Consider the following 19,493-nt stretch of genomic DNA (forward strand, 5'->3'; position numbering starts at 1 on the left):
TTGGGGAAATGCTGGCAATGGACCTTAGAAACTTGATATAGGCTAAAGGACTCATGTTCCAATATGGGGATAACTTGCTCATAGTAAGCCCTATTTATGATAAGTGTCTGCTGCTGTTGCTAAGTCTCTTCAGTCGTGTCTGACTCTGTTTGACCCCATAGACGGCAGCCCACCAGGCTCCCCTGTCCCCGCATTCTTCAGGCAAGAATACTGGAGTGGGTTGCCATTTCCTTCTCCAATGCATGAAAGGGAAAAGTGAAAGTGAAGTAGCTCAGTTGTGTCCAACTCTTAGCAACTCCATGGACTGCAGCCTACCAGGTTCCTCTGTCCATGGGATTTTCCAGGCCAGAAAACCCACTGAAGTGGGTTGCCATTGCCTTCTCCGTGATAAGTGTCTACTAAATACCATCAGAACTGTGAACTATTTGGCCAGTTGTGGATATAAGGTTTCCCAGAAAAAGGCCCAAGTATGTAAGCAACATGTCAAACATCTAGGTTTTTCCATTTCCAAAGGACAGTGGGGTCTTTTACCTGACAGAAAACGGGCAGTTGGAGGCTTGAGAATACCCAAGACTTGTAGATAACTGAGAGGGTCTCTGGAATGGCAGGGTTCTATTGGATCTGGATCTCAAACTATGAGCTCATAGTAAAGCCCCTCTATGAGACTTTAAAGGGCTATGATTTTGAGCCCCTTGCTTGGACTAGCAGATGCCAAGCAGCCTTTGAAACCATAAAGACAGTGTTAGTTTCAGCTCCTGCTTTAGTGCTGCCAGACTTAAAGAAGCCTTTCAGACTGTATGTTCATAGGAGTGTTAATGCGAACTTTGGGAAACACCCGCCGACATGTTGCCTCCTCCTGAAAACAACTAGAACAGACCATTAAGGGATGGCCCCTTTGGCTTCTAGTTGTAGCGGCTACTTGTGACATACTTCTGGAAGCTGAGACGTCTCCCCCAAGGCAGCCCACCACTGTGTGTGTCCCTCACCGCATCCTTTCCTTGCTGGAACAAAGAGGGGGCTGTTGGCTGACTTCTGGGAGAATGGGAAAATACCACGCCCTTCTCCTGGACCATCTGAAAGTGAGACTTCAATGCTCCTCAGCCACATTGCTGCCGATTGATGGTGCACGATCCCCAGAGCACGCCTGCCCACACGTCATGGAGCTGGCATGCTCTAGCAGACTGGACTTAATGCGTCAACCTTTGGCTAAGCCAGATGAGGACGTGTTGACCAATGGAAGCAGCTTTGTGGGCTGAGGTAGGCGATGCACTGGGTGCGTGGTGATAACCCTTACAGACATCGTGGAAGCAAAGCCCTGTCCCCAGGAGCCCAGCTCAGAAGGCAGAGACTACTGCTCTGACAAGAGCCCTACTACTCAGTAAAGGCAAGCGGGTGAGTATATACATAGACTCTCACTATGCGTAGCGCACGCTAAAGGGGCAATGTGGAGAGAAAGCGGACTCCTCACTTCAAACAATAAAAACAGCAACCATGCTTCCAAGATCCTGTTGCTGTTAGAAGCAGTCTATAAGCCCTCACAAGTGGCTGTAATGCACTTCCCAGGCCACCGACCTGGTGACTCAGAGGTAAAGAATCTGCCTGCAATGCAGGAGGCCTGGGTTTGATCCTTCGGTCAGGAAGGTCCCCTGGAGAAGGGAATGGCACCCCACTCCAGTATTCTTGCCTGGAAAATCCTATGGACAGCGGAGCCTGCGGGCTACAGTCCATGGGGTCGCCAACAGTCGGACAGGACTGAGTGACTAACACTTAATATATAATAAAAGGCAACCAGCTAGCTGACCAATCTGTAAACAAAGCAGCGAAGGAAGGGAATTATTAAGCCATGATAGGGTCACTACTCCCGTAGATTAGCTTGTCAAGATACCAGCCAGTATATTCAGAAAAGGGCAAAGAGAAAGCCAAGGAGTGGGGATTCACTCTTGAACACACTCCACCTTGTTGGAAATGTAACGCACAAGGAAGTGCTTTGATCCTTGAGGCCTCCTGAACACTGTGCTCCAGCACATTCATAACAGTACCCATTACGGGAGAGATGCTACTTTACAATGGATTCAGAAATACACAATGGGTCCTAGAAAGGACCCAACGCTGGGAAAGATTGAAGGCAGGAGGAGAAGCAGACAATAGAGGATGAGATGGTAAGATGGCATCACAGACTCAATGAACATGAGTTTGAGCAAGCTCCGGGGGATGGTGAAGGACAGGGAAGCCTGGCGTGCTGCAGTCATGTATGCAGATCTCTGTATGGGGTTGCAGAGTTGGACATGACTGAGCAACTCAACAACAACCACCTACGAAGGGCCATTTACTGAGTCACTCAAAATTGCATGATTTGTGCAAAAAAGTAACCTGAAGACTGAGGGACTGAACAACAACCCAAGACCCCAGTTAAGCAAAGATACTCTTATCAGACAGGACATTCCAAGGACTTAGAGATTCCCTCCCAGGGGCCAAACGAGGCCAGACCTGTCTTGGAGTGTGCAGGTTCTGTGCTGGACTCAAGATTGCCAGAAATATCAATAATTTCAGATATGCAGATGACACCACTCTTATGGCAGAAAGCAAAGAGGAGCTAAAGAGCGTCTTGATGAGGGTGAAAGAGGAGAGTGAAAATGCTGGCTTAAAACTCAACATTCAAAAAATGAAGATCATCACATCTAGTCCCATCACTTCATGGGAAATAGGTGGGGAAACAGTGGAAACAGTGACAGACTTTGTTTTCTCGGACTCCAGTATCACTGCAGATGGTGACTGCAGCCATGAAATTAAAAGATGTTTGCTTCTTGGAAGAAAAGCTATGACAAACCTAAACAGTGTATTAAAAAGCAGAGACATCGCTTTGCTGACAAAGGTCCATGTAGTCAAAGCTATGGTTTTTCCAGTAGTCATGTACAGATGTGAGAGTTGGAGCATAAAAAAGTCTGAGTGCCAAAGAATTGATGCTTTCAAACTGTGGTGTTGGAGAAGACTCTTGAGAGTCCCTTGGACTGCAAGGAGATCAAACCAGTCAAGCCTAAAGGGAATCAGTCCTGAATATTCACTGGAAGGACTGATGCTGACTCAGAAGCTCCAATACTTTGGCCACCTGATGCGAAGAGCCGACTCATTGGAAAAGACCCTGATGCTGGAAAGATTGAGGGCAGGAGGAGAAGGGAAAGACAGAAGACGAGATGGTTGGGTGGCATCATCGACTATCGATGAGTCTGAGCAAACTCCACAAAATAGTGAAGGACAGGGAAACCTGGTGTGCTGCAGTCCATGGAGTCGCAAAGAGTAGGACACGACTGAACAACAACATATTTTAAATTTATTTATTTTTGGCTGTGTTAGGTCTTCGTGGCTGCTTGGGCTTTTCTCTGATTGTGGAGAACGGGGGTCACTCTCTAACTGCAGTGCGTGGGCTTCTCTTTGCGGTGGCTTCTCTTGTTGCAGAACGCAGGCTCTAGGGCATGTGAGCTTTAGTAACTGTGGCTCCTTGTCTTGCCCAATAGTTGTGGCACACAAGCTTAGTCGCTCTACAGCATGTGGGATCTTCATGTATCAGGGGTCAAATCTGTGTCTTCTGCATTGGCAGGTGGACTCTTCACCTGTTTAGGAGTGTGCAGGTTATGAACATCCCAGACCTTGACCACAGAGCCACCCAGGAAGACCTAAATGAATTTTAAGACTTAAGCAAATGAAAAGATATCCTGAGTTCACGCTTTGGAACACATAATATTGCTAAGATGACAGTAAAGTAATATACAGATTCAATGCTATTCCTATCAAAATTGCAGTGGTTTTTTATTTGTTGTTGTTAGAAAATACCCAACATAAAATATAGAGTTTGAATGGAGCCCAAAGAACCAAAACAGCCTGGAATAAGAAGCATAATTAGAGGACTCACATTTCCAGATTTTATTTTATTTTTTTTTTTTCTAATATAAAATTTTTAATTTTAATTGGAGGCTAATTACAGTATTGTAGTGGTTTTGCCATACATTGACATGAATCCGCCACGGGTGTACATGCGCTCCCTATCCTGAACTCCCCTCCCACCTCCCTCCTCATCCCATCCCTCTGGGTCATCCCAGTGCACCAGCCCCTAGCACCCTGTCTCATGCATCGAACCTGGACTGGCGATCTGTTTCACATATGATAATATACATGTTTCAATGCTATTCTCTCGAATAATCCTACCCTCACACTCTCCCACAGAGTCCAAAAGACTGTTCTTAAAAAGACTGTCCAAAAGACAGATTTTAAAACTTAACTTCTAGGCCACAGTAATCAGAACAGTGTGCTACTGACATAGAGATAGACACAGACAAGTGGACAGAATAGGGGGACTAGAAATAAAACCTCAGGTATACGATCAATTAATTTTCAACATGGATATTAAGACTATCCAGTGAGACTATTCATTCTTTTAATTTAATTTTATTTTTAAACTTTACATAATTGTATTAGTTTTGCCAAATATCAAAATGAATCCGCCACAGGTATACATGTGTTCCCCATCCTGAACCCTCCTCCCTTCTCCCTCCCCATACCATCCCTCTGGGTCGTCCCAGTGCACTAGCCCCAAGCATCCAGTGAGATTATTCATTCTTGTCCACAAATTATGGTGGGCAAACTGGACATCCACAGGAAAAAAATGTGGTTGGGCTCTTACCTCACATATACACAACGATTAACTCATAAAGGATCAAGACTTAAACGTAAGAGCTAAAACTACAAAAATCTTGGGGAAAAAACATAGAGGGAAAATCTTCATGATCTTGGATTTGACAATGATAAATTAGACATCAGGAAAATTAAAAACTTTTATGCATCCCTTATGTCATTTAAAAGAGATTAATATCTGACGTATACCAAGACTCATAACTCAACAACAAGAAAACAAAAATATCTAATTCCAAAGTAGGCAAATAGTTTATTTATGGAAGTATTTAATCTCCCCAAAGAAAACATCATTTGCCTTTCTGTGTGTTGCCTTTTCACTCTCTTGATAGTGTCCTTTGATGCACAAAAGATTTTAATTTTCATGATGTCTAATTTATCTATTTTTTTATTTCGTCATGCCTATGCTTTTGATCTTATACTTAAGAAATTACTGTTGTGATGAGTAGGAACTCATTGGTTCTGTTGATTATTTTTGTGCAAAGAAATCCGAAGTCAGTGCTTATCTCATTGGCCAGGGCACTACATGAATTTTAGCTTCCTTTTGTTTTTCAGGCTGATTGGTTTATTTCAGGATGTAATATTTGGATAGCTCTACCAAATTACAAAAAGAAATTAAAATAATAAATAAATTTGCTTATATTATCAAGTTTGTGCATTCTGCCACTTATTGTGTGGTAATCAGTTACAGTTCAGTTTTGGTTTATTACCTCAGATTCTAGCATTTATATTTTTTTTTACTTAATTCAGTGGAGACTTGGAAGCTCCAACATAAATTATAGATCAAAAGATGCCTCAGAAGAAAGAAATTGCTCTCTGTGTGGCTATACTTTAACTAGTGAAATAAAATTTTTTGTTTTCTAGCAACTGAAAATAACACTGAATTTCCTTTCTCCTCTAGTATTTTTGAGCTTTGTATAAACACTTATGAAAGTTAGGAAGAGATATTTGTGACCTCGGGTGGTGACTAAATAAAAACACCTCCACATTTATTAAGAGAACCCCCTGCAACTCAGAGAGTAATTTGCTATTCCTCTGGACAAATCAGAAAGTTCACTGTGCACAAAAAGTTTTATAGTTCATGGGGATAAAGTACGCCCTGCCTACTGGAATCCTGGACCCAGGCACACACCTGCATCGCAGTTCATCAGAGGAATCCTTTGAACACTGAAAGCTCAGACTCAATAAGTCCCCTCCCTGTCTGCAGCTCTTGCATGAAGGGAGAGAACTGGCCATTCTTTGTAAGAACTGACTTTCCTTGATCCTTCTGGCTTTGAAAATTTTCTTTCTTTTTATTTTTTAAAAACAATTTAAAAAGTTATTTATTTTACATTGGAGGCTAATTAACAATATTGTGGCAGTTTTTGCTATACATTGACATGAATCAGCCGAGAGTGTACACGAGTCTCCCATCCTGAACCCCCGTCCCACCTCCTTCCCCATCCCATCCCTCTGGGTTATCCCAGTGCACAGGCTTTGAGTGCCCTGCTTCACGCGTCAAACTTGGACTGGCCATCTGTTTCACACACGGTAGTATACATGTTTCAATGCTGTTCTCTCAAATCATCCCACCCTCGCCTTCTCCCACAGAGCCCAAAAGTCTGTTCTTCACATCTGTGTCTCTTTTGCTATCTTGCATACAGGGTCATTGTTACCATCTTTCTAAATTCCATATATATGTGTTAATATACTGTATTGGTGTTTTTCTTTCTGGCTTACTTCACTCTGTATAAAAGGCTCCAGTTTTATCTGCCTCATTAGAACTGACTCAAATGCGTTCTTTTTTTTTATAGTTGACTAATATTCCATTGTGTGTATGTACTACGGCTCTCTTATCCATTCACCTGCCAATTTAAATTTTTCTTATGCTTTTTTCTTATTCTGCTGTTTTCTCCCTTTCATTTCTCTTCATCTGTAGTTCTCATTGCTCTGATTAATATATATTTTTTCCACTTTATAGTCTTCAAACTCACTTATTATATTGATATTTATTTTTAATTTATCAATCTTAAATTTAAAAAAATAGAGAATAATTACTTTACAATATTGTGATTGTTTTTGCCATACAACAACATGAATTGACATTAGGTATACATATATCGCCTCCCTCTTGAAACCCCTCCCCACCTCCCTCCCCTGCCCACCCCTTCATGTTGTCGTAGAGCACTGGCTTCCCGCATCACACACTGAACTCCCACTGACTGTCTATTTTACATATGGTAATCTATATGTTTCAATGCTATTCTCTCAAAGCATCCCACCCTCTCCTTCCCCTACTGTGTCAAAAGTCTGTTCTTCATGTCTGTGTCTCCTTTGTTGCCCTGCATGTAGGATCGTTAGTACTATCTTTCTAGATTATATATATATGTTAATATTTGATACTTGTCTTTTCTGACTTCCCTCTATATGATAGGCTCTAGGTTCCTTCACCTCAATAGAACTGACTCAAATGCATTTCTTTTTATTAGCTGAGTAATATTCCATTCACTGAAGATGGTGACTGCAGCCGTGAAATTAAAAGACGCTTACTCCTTGGAAGGAAAGTTATGATCAACCTAGATAGCATATTCAAAAGCAGAGACATTACTTTGCCAATAAAGGTCCGTCTAGTCAAGGCTATGGTTTTTCCTGTGGTCATGTATGGACGTGAGAGTTGGACTGTAAAGAAAGCTGAGCGCCGAAGAATTGATGCTTTTGAACTGTGGTGTTGGAGAAGACTCTTGAGAGTCTCTTGGACTGCAAGGAGATACAACCAATCCATTCTGAAGGAGATCAGCCCTGGGATTTCTTTGGAAGGAATGATGCTAAAGCTGAAACTCCAGTACTTTGGCGCCTCATGCGAAGAGTTAACTCATTGGAAAAGACTCTGATGCTGGGAGGGATTGGGGGCAGGAGGAGAAGGGGACGACAGAGGATGAGATGGCTGGATGGCATCACTGACTCGAAGGACGTGAGTCTGAGTGAACTCCGGGAGTTGGTGATGGACAGGGAGGCCTGGCGTGCTGCAATTCATGAGGTTGCAAAGAGTCGGACACGACTGAGTGACTGAACTGAACTGTATTCTATTGTATATATGCACCACAGCTTCTTTATCCATTTATGTCCATTTATGGACATCTAGGTTGCTTCATGTCCTAGGTATTGTAAATAGTGCTGCAATGAGCATTGGGGTGCATGGGTCTCTTTTCAATTCTGGTTTCCTCAGCGTATATGCCCAGTAGTGGGATTGCTAGGTTGTGTGGTGGTTTTATTCCTAGTTTTTTAAGGAGCCTCCACACTGTTCTCCATAGTGGCTGGATCAGTTTGCATTCCCACCAACACTGTAAGAGGGTTCTCATTTCTCCACACCTTCTCCAGCGTTTATTGCTTGTAGACTTTTTGATGATGGTCATTTTGACTGATGTGAGATAATACCTCATTGCATTTCTCTAATAATGAGTAATGTTGAGCATCTTTTCATGTGTTTATTGGCCATCTATATGTCTTCTTTGGATGTATATGTGTTTAGGTCTTCTGCCCACTTTTTTATTGGGTTGTTTGTTTTTCTGGTATTGAACTGTATGAGCTACTTGTAATTTATCAACTTTTTAATAAGTGTTTATATCCTTTCTAACCTTCCACCTTCTTTGAATGCTTTAGTTAATCTTCATTTCTGCTGTTAATTTATTTATTCCTTTGTGACCTTAAATTCCTCTTGGATTCCTTCCTGCTTTTCCTCTTATCTGCCAGTTATAATATTCCCTCTCTGTCTTCTATGCCTTCATTTTGTTTTCTTAATTGTATATACATATTTTTCTTTCTATCATGCTTTTGCATTCTTTAACATAGTTTTCTATGTTTCTTCATTCCTCTATAATGACCTTTCTCATATTACTAAACATCTTTTCATATCACTCATATGTGTTGTTTACTCTTATATATGGTCTGATTTTTTGAAATTCAAAAATTTTAGCAATTTTATTTTTATTCTGATTCTTTCCTGTGTGTATTTCTTTTTATGTACAATTCTTCCAAACCTATTTTTATAAGGTGAAATTACCAAACTGTTAAGGACAATTCTATGGAAAAATATTGTGTGATACATAGTTTGGAAATTATTTAAAAATCAAGGAAACTTGCTGTACAAATTTCAGCTCTTTCCTAAGTTCACATACAGTCTCTTTATTTTTTAAATTAAATGTAGTAGTCCCAAATTCAGATTCATAAATTAATTTTAAAAAGTAAACTGCTGCTTTTCTTTTTTTTATGATATTATACATGTTTTAATGCCATTCTCCCGAATTATCCCCCCTTCCCTCTCCCACAGAGTCCAAAAGACTGTTTTATACATCTGTGTCTCTTTTGCTGTCTCTCATACAGGGTTGTCATTACCATCTTTCTAAATTCCATATATATGTGTTAGTATACTGTATTGGTGTTTTTCTTTCTGGCTTACTTCACTCTGTATAATAGGCTCCAGTTTCATCCACCTCATTAGAACTGATTCAAATGTATTCTTTTTAATGGCTGAGTAATACTCCATTATGTATATGTACCACAGCTTTCTTATCCATTCTTCTGCTGATGGACATCTAGGTTGCTTCCATGTCCTGGCTATTATAAACAGTGCTGCGATGAACATTGGGGTACACGTGTCTCTTTCCCTTCTGGTTTCCTCAGTGTGTATGCCCAGCAGTGGGATTGCTGGGTCGTATGGCAGTTCTATTTCCAGTTTTTTAAGGAATCTCCACATTGTTCTCCATAGTGGCTGTACTAGTTTGCATTCCCACCAACAGTGTAAGAAGGTTCCCTTTTCTCCACACCCTCTCCAGCATTTATTGCTTGTAGACTTTTGGATCGCAGCCATTCTGACTGGTGTGAAATGGTACCTCACTGTGGTTTTGATTTGCATTTCTCTGATAATGAGTGATGTTGAGCATCTTTTCATTTGTTTGTTAGCCATCTGTAAGTCTTCTTTGGACAAATATCTGTTTAGTTCTTTGGCCCATTTTTTGATTGGGTCGTTTATTCTTCTGGAATTGAGCTGTAGGAGTTGCTTGTATATTTTTGAGATTAGTTGTCAGTTGCTTCATTTGCTATTATTTTCTCCCATTCTGAAGGCTGTCTTTTCACCTTGCTTATAGTTTCTTTTGTTGTGCATAAGCTTTTAATTTTAATTAGATCCCATTTGTTTATTTTTGCTTTTATTTCCAATATTCTGGGAGGTGGGTCATAGAGGATCCTGCTGTGATGTATGTCGGAAGAGTTTTTGCCTATGTTCTCCTCTAAGAGTTTTATAGTTTCTGGTCTTATGTTTAGATCTTTAATCCATTTTGAGTTTATTTTTGTGTATGGTGTTAGAAAGTGTTCTAGTTTCATTCTTTTACAAGTGGTTGACCAGTTTTCCCAGCACCATTTGTTAAAGAGATTGTCTTTTCTCCATTGTATATTCTTGCCTCCTTTGTCAAAGAGAAGGTGTCCATAGGTGCATGGGTTTATCTCTGGCTTTCTATTTTGTTCCATTGATCTATATTTCTGTCTTTGTGCCAGTACCATACTGTCTTGATGACTGTGGCTTTGTAGTAGAGCCTGAAGTCAGGCAGGTTGATTCCTCCAGTTCCATTCTTCTTTCTCAAGATTGCTTTGGCTATTCAAGGTTTTTTGTATTTCCATAGAAATTGTGAAATTATTTGTTCTAGCTCTGTGAAAAATACCATTGGTAGCTTATAGGGATTGCATTGAATCTATAGATTGCTTTGGGTAATATACTCATTTTCACTATATTGATTCTTCTGATCCATGAACATGGTATATTTCTCCATATATTAGTGTCCTCTTTGATTTCTTTCATCAGTATTTTATAGTTTTCTATATATAGTTTCTTTAGGTAGATATATTCCTAAGTATTTTATTCTTTTCATTGCAATGGTGAATGGTGCTGCTTTTCTTATATGTGCATTTCTATATTTGTATGATTCTTAATTATACAAATTTGTATAAATTTAGGGTATTTCTCAGGTGTGTGCCACAAACAATGTTAAGAGTCATTTCAGAAGCAACAGCCGAGTTCTGTTATAATCAAATAAAAATTACACAAACACACACACATACATTCTATTTTGCCTTATCTATCTGTATATAATTTATTTATCTCTAGCAAAACAGAGTGATCAGCAGTGACTTTCCAGTATAAAATATATCACATCAGGACAACCTGTGATTGGAGATATGGAATTGAAGTATATGTTCAACAAGTGTAAGAAATGATGTAAAATACTAACTTCATACTCTATGAGGTTGAATTATGAAAGCATGAAACTATTTCATGTAGTAAATCAATAATCATACCACATCAGAATTATTATTTTTTGCAGCTGTATAAAGTAATAATAAAGCATTTATGTCAATTTCATAACCATGAGGGGTCTTTCTTTTAAAGCATCACAGGAAAGCATGAAGATCTGAAATGGACTCAGGACATCACTTTAGGGAGGAGGAAACTGATCTGGAAATGAACAAGAGGGGCAAGGAAAGCTTCTCCAGCTTGAGGACTTAACTCGTGAAGTAGTGAGAGACAGTCAACAGCCCCCACCCCAGAGGGTTGTGGATGCAGTCACAGGGTGGGTGCTGAGGACTGAAGAGAAATGGAGTCCAGACAGTTCCAGCAGTTCTGGGAGCAAGAAGGAGAGCTTGAAGACCCAGGGACATGGCTGATGACTGATAACTCAACCTAGGGAGCTCTGCTTTACCAGTGGATAATATTATTTCTCTTGTTGTTTTATACACTTTGTTTTCTTTTAAAAAATACATTTCTGTTCAGTTCAGTTCAGTCGCTCAGTCATGTCCGACTCTTTGTGACCCCATGAATTGCAGCACGCCAGGCCTCCCTGTCCATCACCAACTCCCGGAGTTCACTGAGACTCATGTCCATTGAGTTGGTGATGCCATCCGCCATCTTATCCTCAGTCGTCCCCTTCTCCTCCTGCCCCAATCCCTCCCAGCATCGGAGTCTTTTCCAATGAGTCAACTATTCGCATGAGGTGGCCAAAGTACTGGAGTTTCAGCTTTAGCATCAGTCCTTCCAAAGAACACTCAGGACCAATATCCTTTAGAATGGACTGGTTGGATCTCTTTGCAGTCCAAGGGACTCTCAAGAGTCTTCTCCAACACCACAGTTCAAAAGCATCAATTCTTCGGTACTCAGCTTTCTTCACAGTCCAACTCTTAGATCCATACATGACCACTGGAAAAACCATAGCCTTGACTAGACGGACTTTTGTTGGCAAAGTAATGTCTCTGCTTTTGAATATGCTATCTAGGTTGGTCATAACTTTCCTTCCAAGGAGTAAGTGTCTTTTAATTTCATGGCTGCAGTCACCATCCACAGTGATTTTGGAGCCCAAGAAAATAAAGTCTATTACTGTTTCCATTATTTCCACTGTTTGCACCCATTTGCCGTGAAGTGATGGGACTGGATGCCATGATCTTAGTTTTTTGAATGCTTAGGTTTAAGCCAACTTTTTCTCTCTCCTCTTTCACTTTCATCAAGAGGCTCTGTAGTTCTTCTTCACTTCTGCATAAGGGTGGTGTCATCTGTGTATTTGAGGTTATTGATATTTCTCCCAGCAATCTTGATTCCAGTTTGTGCTTCATCCAGCCCAGAATTTCGCATGATGTACTCTTCATATAAGTTAAATAAACAAGTTGACAGTATACAACCTCAATGTATTCCTTTCCCAATTTGGAACCAGTTTGTTGTTCCATGTCCACTCATTAAGAATATCTGAAGCCAGGGAAACAGATGGCATTGCCTGGAAGAATGTGTTGAATAAATGTGAAAGCGTTACTGATGTAAGAAGCTTCAATCACTAAGTGAGATAGGAGAGACAGGGACAGGAGGAGGGGAAGAAGGGAGAAAAATAGCTGTTTACAGTGGAAGAAAGGAACTTTATGAAGGGAATATGGCTTTTCCAAGTTATGGCATAAGCAGGAGAATATTTGAGGGAAGATGGGACTTGGGTTTGAAAGCAAAGTATCTGAGGGTTGAGAGGTACATGATCACACTGGAGATGTGGTACTACAGGATGGTGAAAACCAGGTGATTGTGTGTTTTAAAGGAAAGTAAAAAAGGAGATATCAGAAAGATATTAATGTCTTGGTATTCAAAGAACCATGTGATCTCTTTGTCCTGGTGATGTTGGATTCAGGGGACCAGCCTGTGTATTGTTGACAGTGACAGGGATGGGAAAAGGAAAACATCCTCAAAGGAGGATGAGTAGGGGAAAGTCTGGAATGGTACTGGCTGATGACCTGAAACTTTCTGTTTTTTGAATATCTGCTTGATGCCCAAGGATTCAGTTCTCAATGTGTGGTGCCTATACTAGCAACATCACCACCCAATGGGAATGCTTGGAAATGCAATCTCTTGTTTCCATCCCAGACTACTGGCATTGAGAGCCAGAAATCTGAGTTCTGTCAATCCTTTGAATAAATGTGATGCACAGAGCAATTTGAGATTCATCTCACTGGGGAGACTGCAGTGTGGTTATCCAAATGTGCTGAGAACATTCTCCATGACTGGCAGGGGTTTCATCCCCCATTTTGTTCAAATTTTACATTTCATTTGGTTTTCAAAGGGGAGGCTCAAAAGAAATATAATGCCCAAAAAACTGGAGAAGAAAAGACAAGAGCTTTTCACCAAGGCCAAGCAGAGATGTCATGACAGATCTGTACTTCCTCTAAGGCTGACCGGATGCACTTTCCAGAAGCCAGTCACAAAGATAACCTCCCATCAATGTGGTCAGGGGCCACTGATGCGAGGGGACCCTAGGAGAAGCTGCAGCAAGTCTGTGCATTCAGAAGGCTGCAGGAGCTCCAGGCCTACAACTCTGAAGGAGAACCTTTCAGAACCTTGGACAGCACAAATGTTTCAGTGGTTATTGCCCTGGTACTGCAGGTGAATTCCTGGGTCATGTTGGTTCCACATCTCTGCACACCAGCCCTGAGCTCATCACTCTTAGCCTTCAGATGAGGCAGAGATGGACCCAGGATTGGGGCTTTTCCTCCCACAGGCCCTCTGCAGATGGCCAGAAAGAGATGCAGATATTCGCTGACAGTCTCAGATAGGGAAGACAGCAAGGGAGGGATTGGCTATCACCTTGAGGGTAGACAGGCTTGCCAAGGATGCAGAGAGAGCGAGGAGCCAGAAAGAATGTTCTTGAGAAGTAGAGGAAAAATAGAAGACTGTCTTGTAGAAACGGAATGGTCCCTGGGAAGTGGTTCACAGGGAGTGGGGACAGTCCTCTATTCCACTTGCCACTTTCACTGTCAACCCGGTTTCTGAACTAAGATGCTTTGTTATATTAAATTTGTACTCTATTAAATGCTTAGTAGACAAAAACAAAAGGCATAAATGTTTTTGTGGATAAGAGATTGGGTTTCATGTGACAAGAGTAAAGATTTTTGTATATCTTTGTACACCTCAGTTTCTGCTTGCCAGAGTTTCTTTATTGAATTCTACAAAGGTAATCTAGCCTGGGGAATTATTTAGTGTTTTTAGTTATAGTATTTTCTTACATTACTTACACTTAAGAAACAATCTATTCTACAGAGATTATGTGAAGAGGAACTAAAAAGCCTCTTGATGAAAGTGAAAGTGGAGAGCGAAAAAGTTGGCTTAAAGCTCAACATTCAGAAAACGAAGATCATGGCATCCAGTCCCATCCCTTCATGGGAAATAGATGGGGAAACAGTGGAAACAGTGTCAGAGTTTATTTTTTTGGGCTCCAAAATCACTACAGATGGTGACTGCAGCCATGAAATTAAAAGACGCTTACTCCTTGGAAGGAAAGTTATGACCAACCTAGATAGCATATTCAAAAGCAGACACATCACTTTGCCAACCAAGATCTGTCTAGTCAAGGCTATGGTTTTTCCAGTGGTCATGTATGGATGTGAGAGTTGGACTGTGAAGAAGGCTGAGCGCCGAAGAATTGATGCTTTTGAACTGTGGTGTTGGAGAAGACTCTTGAGAGTCCCTTGGACTGCAAGGAGATCCAACCAGTCCATTCTGAAGATCAGCCCTGGGATTTCTTTGGAAGGACTGATGCTAAAGCTGAAACTCCAGTACTTTGGCCACCTCATGCGAAGAGTTGACTCATTGGAAAAGACTCTGATGCTGGGAGGGATTGGGGGCAAGAGGAGAAGGGGACGACAGAGGATGAGATGGCTGGATGGCATCACTGACTCGATGGACGTGAGTCTGAGTGAACTCCGGGAGTTGGTGATGGACAGGGAGGCCTGGCGTGCTGCGATTCATGGGGTCGCAAAGAGTCGGACACGACTGAGCGACTGATCTGATATGATAAAATCTTATTTTGTTAGGCTTGCTTTTAAGCTTATTTTTGTTAAGCTTGCATTTTTAACATGAGTTGCCTTCTTTTTTTTTTTAATCATTTTTGTACCAAACACTAAATCAGACAGAAGACATTTTACTGTAAATCAATTAGCACTTATGCTATGTGTTACGTCTTTATCTGTTACCTAAAAATTAAGTGGGTATTGTTTTTGAAGAATGTCATTTTGTAAAATGTTATTTATTTGTTTATTTTGGTTTTGGCTGCTGAGTCTTCCGTTGCTGCCCATCGGCTTTCTCTAGCTGTGGAGAGCCGGGCTAGTCTCTAGTTGTCGTGCCCAGGTGTCTCACTGTGGTGCCTCCTCTTGCGGCAGAGCACGGGCTCTAGGTGCTCGGTTTCACTGTTTCTAGCACATGGACTTCGTTGCTCCAGGGCATGTGGAATCAGGGATCAAACCCTCGTGCCCTCCGTTGGCAGGCAGATATTTAACCACTGGACCACCAGGGAAGTCCTACGTGGGTATCCTTAAAAATTAGATTTGAATTTTGATTCTTAAGAAGGAACGGGTTTTTTGGAAACAATTTATGCTGAGAATGACTTGCCAGCAAGTTTGTTGCTCTGATCAAAAATAGGTCTGAGTCACTGAAACTTGTCTCCCTCACAGTGTTGGGCCCATCATAATTGGTCATTAGTCAAGAAACACATCATTGCTTATTAAATAAACAATTCATTTTACTTATAAACACTCCATTTAGTAAACATAATTATTTTCACTGAACACACAGAACATGGAATAAAGGTATCATGCTACAGAAGTCCCAGGGGGACAGTATCAGGAAGGAAAAGAATGACATTTTCTGGAACTCTTTGTGCAGTTTTAATAAAGTTGTTTTATCAGTAGTGGAGAGACAAGGCTGATTCCAGAGGGCCAAAGAGCGACTGATGAATAGAAGGACAGAGCGTGAGTAGAGGTGGGCAGCTATGCCTTCTGTCAACAGGCTCTGGATTTAACTCTGAATAAGTCTGATAAGTTCTCCCCACTGCTGGTAGTACTTACTAAGATTTTCTTCTGTGATTTCAAAGTTCAAGACACAATAAAGAGTTTATAAATTTGTTTGGGTTCTCAAGTTTTCTCTGTCATGGCCTTGGTTATTTCAGCCCAATTTCCCATAGCTGAGGGAGATGAGAGAGATTTCAGGGATGGATGCAGACTGGACCTGTCCTGGCTCTGTGGTGAGAGCCTGTGCTGCTCCAGAAAATACCTCTAGGAGCACCTCCAGGGGGACCCAGCATTGCTGCTATGGCCTCTGAGCTCCGGCCACCCTTAAATCAATCCTGGGCACCTTTCTGCCTTCCTGCAAAACATCGTTTGAACAGAGTGACCATTCCAGACCCAGTCATCAAAGTTAATATTGCATATTCTCCACTAGTTTTCTAATTTTGAATTGTATGTGTATTATCATCTCTTCATTTAATGTTGATTTTCTAAGTTGGATACCCTATGAAGAGAAGGGTAATGTGAGTTTTAATGATTTACATTGACAGACTCACTTATTCACTTTGCCCTTCTAAAGAGCTCAGATATTTTGTTGAAAGAAAACATTTAAACTCCAAAAATAGTTTCTAAAGTTTTCTCAGAAAGTCACTCAACTTCAGTTAGACTGCAGTCAATTGTCACTATGATTTCACATCCTTTCTCTCTTAATTCATTTAACACTCTAATCACAATAATCTGCTTCAAATGTTAACCTAATCAGTACGCTCTTTCTTTTAAATCAATCATTGCTGTCTTCAGAGATGTTTTTAGAGTGAAAAACTAAAAATATCATTTTATTCCTGTTGTCCTGCCATAGTTACTAACACTACCCCTTTCAACACTCATTATTTACTGGTTTTGAAGGAAAATCAATTGATCCTCCCATTTACAGTGCACTTATTACATGCCAAGAGGTGGACTAAAATCTATAATTCAGAAGTTCATTGAACAAAGTCATTGCCGCAGTTTATTTGAATGTCGATGAGATAAAAGGTGTTTTTTTTCAACTTTAATCCTAGATTTATTTAACACAATTATGTTTACTGTACACAACAAAGTATAGACACAACATTATCTAAAATATTACAAAGCTACAAAACAAAATGTATAGTACTGACTATACAATAAAAGATGAAAAAGCAAGGACATGCTTGGTAACCTGCAGGACCACTGGGGTGGTTCTATGGGGACCCTGTAGAGCTGGCTCTCAACTTACGAGTTTCTGAGAAGAAGGGAGCTGTGTGTGTGTGTATGTACACAGGTGAAAAGAACCATTTTGGGCAGATCACAGGAGGTATTTGACTCTAGAGGTCAGAAAAGGACCCTAGCAGGAGAGTAGGGCCAGGCTAACAGGAATGGCATCACAGCTGGAGTCTGCAGACGGACAGGTTAGGGCAGCACCAGGCCACCGGAACGGGCCTCAGGTCATCTGTGAAAACCGAGTTCCCAGGCTGGGGCTGTTGCACCAGCCGGCCCGCTCTGCTGCTCCTCCCTGCTAGCTTTGTCATTAAACAGATTCTCAGGAACTAGAACCAGAGTTTTCTAGCCAGAACTGTGGAGGGCATCTTTACAAGCATGACCCCACACCACTGCAGCGGGAACTCTGCTGCCCTGGGACAAGCCGCAGTTGCTGCCCTCACCTTCTGGAGGAGCTGGAGCTGGAGCGGCTCCGGGGCAGGGGGCGGCGAGGGAAGCGGGGTTGCCAGCGCTTCTGGGACCTGAGCCAAGGGGAAGGCGACCTTCTCCTCCTCTGTGAGGGTGACCTGCGCCACCTGGGGGGCGGTGAACGCATTCTCCTGTGAGGGCTGAGTCGCCTGAGGGGTGGCACAGCGGTGGCCCTGATCTCCTGGCCGTCAATTTGTCCTCCATCCATGTGCTTCAGCGCCTTCTCAGCTCCGTCTGGAGTCTCGAACTCCACATAAGCATCAGACAGACCGGGGTGCATCCTCTCTACAGGCATGTCAATCACTCTAACTCTCCCGAAGGTGGAGAATATCTCCCGGATGTGGTCCTTGGTCACGTTCCTGGTGAGTCTCGCGATGTGCAGCTTGGTGGGTTTAGGGGAAGGGCTGTGCCTTCTCCCTTCCTTTTCATCCCTTTCGGGTTGTTTGGAGTGAGACCGCTGTCTCTTGCCTCTTCTATGCCAAGAAGGCTTCAAAGAGCCAGGGGAGCTGCTGGAGCTGGAGCTGGAGCTGGAGCTGCAGGACGTGCTGGAACGTCCTGAGCGGCTGGATGCTGAAGGTGAGCTGGAGCCGCTGCTGGAGCCCGAGCTGGTGCTACAGCTGGACGGAGACCTGGAGCTGCTGCTAGACCTGGAGCTGCTGCTACCACTGGAAGCGCTGCTCCACTTTCGAGTTCTAGCCCTGCCACAGTACTTCTCGCGTGACTCCTTGGGGCCGGCTTTATCTGTAGAGGGATCCCTGGACTGCTCGTCAGAGTTCTCTTTGCATCTGGTAGGAGGAGGTGCCATCTTCTCTCTGTCGTGCTCCTCAGTATCTGGAGAGAAACAGCTGATGGAGTAAAAAATGCTTGCTAGTGTTCGGCACAATAAAGCACTATAATAATCAATAAGGCCATCACAGAGACAGAAGAGAGAAAGAGGGAGATATGAAGGAAGAGAAGTAAGGGGAAAGAAAAACATTAATAACAACTGATGAGATTGGGGAAGGCAAAACTGATGACATATGCAGCAGAGAACTGAATTTTTAAAAAGAAAGAAAAGCAAACCAACCAACGAAGCACTTTGTGGGTAAAACATTTTCCAGAGAGAACTATGTAAACAGGCTGCTGTTTGAGAGCAAATACTGCTTCTACTTCAGAGTGATTTTATTAAAAAAAAAAAATCTGGCTTATTATCCCACGAAAGGATCATACACAAAACTGTACAAAATGTGGAATATTTCTTAATACTAACATCAAAGAAATAACTTTTAATAAGGCAATTTCTTATTTTAAGGGCCACTACCTGATAAAGAGATTGCACAAAAGTAAAAAGATATACATGAACACTCTCTTGTGGTTTCTGCACTCACCAGAAGAGGCTGGCTTGGAAATCTGGTCTGTGCAGGTTCCCCCAGTTCCAAGAGCTGTCCTTGGACCATTCCTGAGATGCAGACTTGCTGAAGTCTACTGACTTCTGCCTCTGATTCTCCTTTTATAGGCGAAGAGATTGGACAATCCAATCAGGGGGCAACCCAATCCAGAGGACACACCCTCTCTCAGATCAAAGGCATTGGAGAGGTTCCTAAATCTTCATCCACAAACATTAGGAGTTTTAAACACATGAGCCACCTACCTCCTCGCATGGCCTTGCAGTAAACTCTCTTTGTTCCAAACTCTGATGCTGTGATATTTTTTGGCCTCAGGATGTGTGAGGCACAGGAACTTGCTTTCTGGTTACATTCTTTCAGGAAAAGGAAGATATAGGAAGTTGCTAAGGC

General features: G+C 41.9%; 1 protein-coding gene across 1 annotated transcript; it reads right to left on the reverse strand.

Moving 5' to 3' along the window:
- Positions 1-1,415: 1,415 nt before the first annotated feature.
- On the reverse strand, positions 1,416-18,523 carry LOC102266714 (RNA-binding protein with serine-rich domain 1-like). The gene is made up of 2 exons (XM_070374705.1): positions 17,694-18,523; positions 1,416-1,431 (listed from the first exon to the last, which is right to left on the reverse strand). Exons 1-2 carry the CDS (start codon positions 18,521-18,523, stop codon positions 1,416-1,418), a joined length of 846 nt encoding a protein of 281 aa, XP_070230806.1.
- Between the last annotated feature and the right edge of the window lie 970 nt (positions 18,524-19,493).

This window comes from Bos mutus, chromosome 7, assembly GCF_027580195.1.
Source record: "Bos mutus isolate GX-2022 chromosome 7, NWIPB_WYAK_1.1, whole genome shotgun sequence".
Classification (NCBI taxonomy): Eukaryota; Metazoa; Chordata; class Mammalia; order Artiodactyla; family Bovidae; genus Bos; species Bos mutus.